This window comes from Lactuca serriola, chromosome 7 (assembly GCF_051521515.1).
Source record: "Lactuca serriola cultivar US96UC23 chromosome 7, Lser_US96UC23_V15, whole genome shotgun sequence".
NCBI lineage: Eukaryota > Viridiplantae > Streptophyta > Magnoliopsida > Asterales > Asteraceae > Lactuca > Lactuca serriola.
In genome coordinates, this window is record NC_136414.1 from 34,822,462 (window position 1) to 34,825,406 (window position 2,945).

The 2,945-nt window shown below is 35.2% G+C and overlaps 1 protein-coding gene across 1 annotated transcript; it reads left to right on the forward strand.

Moving 5' to 3' along the window:
• On the forward strand, positions 1-1,585 carry LOC145063874 (F-box protein At5g03100-like). Its single transcript, XM_079011443.1, has one exon. It carries the CDS (start codon positions 206-208, stop codon positions 1,583-1,585), a length of 1,380 nt encoding a protein of 459 aa, XP_078867569.1. The 5' UTR covers positions 1-205.
• The last annotated feature ends 1,360 nt before the right edge of the window (positions 1,586-2,945 follow it).

A 2,945-nucleotide genomic window follows, 5' to 3' on the forward strand; every position in this document is an offset into this window, starting at 1 on the left:
TTTTTCAGTTATTTTATAAAATATTTAATGTTTTTGATATTAAACTTTTTATTTTTAATAAATCCATGTAATACCTGACTTAGGCAAACCCTAACCCTAGTCGCATCGACTTTGTTGATATCACCGGAAGTCGGACTTTCAGGGTGGTTCGGGGATACGGCATCATTATCAGTGCGTTACTGCTGTGCATGGTAGCGTCGATAGAATGGGTTCTTTTAAACCTAAAGTAAACTCATCAGTCGACTTGGAGTGGAAAATAAATACAGGTAAGAATGGGACACGAAACAAAGAGAAAGCAGTGTCGATGTATATCACTAATTTCCCTCCTAATATGGAATCCCAAGATCTGTGGAAGATGTGTGGAGAAGTTGGAACTGTTTCCGATGTTTATTTGGCGCGTAAGTTATCTAAGTTGGGGAAACGGTTCGCGTTCGTTAGATTCTTGAGGGTGCAAGATGAGTCTGAGTTAGCAAGGAAATTAAGTGCTATCTGGATCGGAACACATCACGTTTTTGCAACTGTCGCTGGGTTTGGGAGAAAACAAAAACCTTTTCATCAACTAGAAACAAGGAAAGAAGAGGGGAACTCAACCAACGATCATGAAAATGTTGTTACTGAGATCATGAGAGACGGCGTTACAAAAGCTGAGGGGAAAGAAGATCGAATCAGTGCGTTGCCAGATTGCCTGCTTCATGAAATCCTGTCTCGTTTACCCACCACAAAAGACGCCATTAGAACAGATACACTCTCTAAGCGATGGAAACATGTTTGGACTTGGGTTCCTTCTCTGATTTTCAGAGATGATAATTATCCGCCGTTGGAGTTCTCTTCGTTCGTCGACAAAACCCTAAGTAAATTTCGCGGATTGAAGCTCAAGAAATTCCAAGTGTTTACCATCAATGGTCACCATTATCATAATCGATATAATATTTGTCGGCGATTTGAAGCACATGCCAACAATTGGATTCGTTATGCTATGAATTGTAACGTTGAAGAGCTTAACTTCGAGTTTTGGTGTACGGGAAGTGAAGCTGCGGTTCTGTTAGATCAAATTTTTTTCATCAATTCATGTTTTACTGATCTGAGATTATTAGGCTGCAAGTTTAATCCAACAGGATCGATTAGTTGGAAAAATCTTAGGAGTTTGTGTGTTTTCCATGGGAAACTAGATGAAGACTTGATTGAAAATATATTATCGGGGAGTCCTCTATTGGAAACTCTGGAGTTGGGTGAATGTTATGGTTATAAGCGGCTTGATATTACTTCAAAGAGCCTCAAGAACTTGGTGTTCTCCGGATACTTGGATATGGACAAGTATAATGGTGGTTCGTATTTTGATATCATTGAAATCAATGCTCCTAATATTTTATCACTAACAATCGAAGGTGATCTGTGGTTACGGATGCTTTTGTTGCTAAATGTGTCTTCTTTAGTCAAAGCTAAATTAGATTATTTTAACTTTGGGGATTTTCAACCAAGGCCTGAAGAAGAAGCAAAAGTGGGAGGAGAGATGCTTAAAGAATTTATAGTAAATCTCCGCCATGTCAAGGAGCTTAGAATTGAGGGCTTCTCTTCTTACGTATAATATTTTTTTGCTTTCACAATTTATGTCTTTGTAAAATTCATATGATCATTAGTTGCAGTACTATAGCAGTAGTACTTATTGATTATCTTTTGATAAACTTGTTTCAAGTATCCTTCTATATATTGTTTTCTCATCAAATCAATGATCCTAATATAATATTGCTTTTGTTGTCTTCATACTTGTAGATTCATAAGCTTTTGGAAGCTAAAGGTTTCATTTTCCCACCAAATATCAAGGCTTAAGATTCCATCTGGACTTCGTTAGTGGCAGTAAGGTGATTCTGTTGAAAGTGGACACAGGGAAGTAGGTGCTCTTGCATGATCATGGTCCTAAAGGTAATGAGGTCAAGTGAGTTGTGATGCTTTTAATTCATGTCTAGGCATTTTAGTAATCGTGAAGCTTTTTCATCTTTTTTTTTCCTGTTCCGTTTTGTAAAGTTTACTTGGATTCAAATTATCGATCGATTAAATGTTACATATGTTAGAACTTGTGTAAAACAACAGTATAATTTTGAATATATATTATAGAAATCAAATTGAAACATTATCAATAAATATAAACATAAAACTTACAGATGAAATTTACAGATTGAAAACAAGATAGAAGCTTGCAAAGCAACGTCCTAAAACAGAAATTTGTCCCTAATAGTGCAATAGTATCTGGACGTTTGAATAGAAGATACAACTATCTTCAATCAAGTTCTTGCACTAGAACTTGATTTTTGGCAAATTTACTGTATGCGTTCATGGAATTATTCAGAAGAGATTTATTTGTTTGGTCGTTCATCATTCAGAAACCCGACAAAACATATTTGACTCCAATAAACAGGATCGACTTGAAACTGTCAAAATTCAGTTTTGATAACTTCTCAAAACTAATCTTATCTGAATAAAACCGAAAAAAATAATAATAACTAATTTCGGATTTATCACATAAGACACCAAGAGCCATCTTTTGACCATTTGATTTATAATTCAATTACTGGTAGTCCACTAGTAATTCAAAGCTCATAACCCCACACTAGCCCACCTTAAGTTCTTAGTCCATTGTAGTAGAACTAAGAGAGCAAGCCTTTTAAATATCCCAAGGTTTGGTGTTCCTTCCTATGTGGTATAAGAAACTTTGACAAAATTATATAAACACAACATATGTTCTTTCTCTATTTAGCTAAAGCATTGTTAGTTGTTACTCCAATGCATCTATTGTAGTTTAGTGGTTCTGTTCATTGGATTCTTTTTGGTGGGAATTGTAAACTATGAAAAGTTAACTGCTGATTCATCATTCAGAAGTCAAACAAGTTTGACAAAATACATCATAGAGTCCTTTCTTAACATAAATTATGATTAGTTTTTTTTTAGAA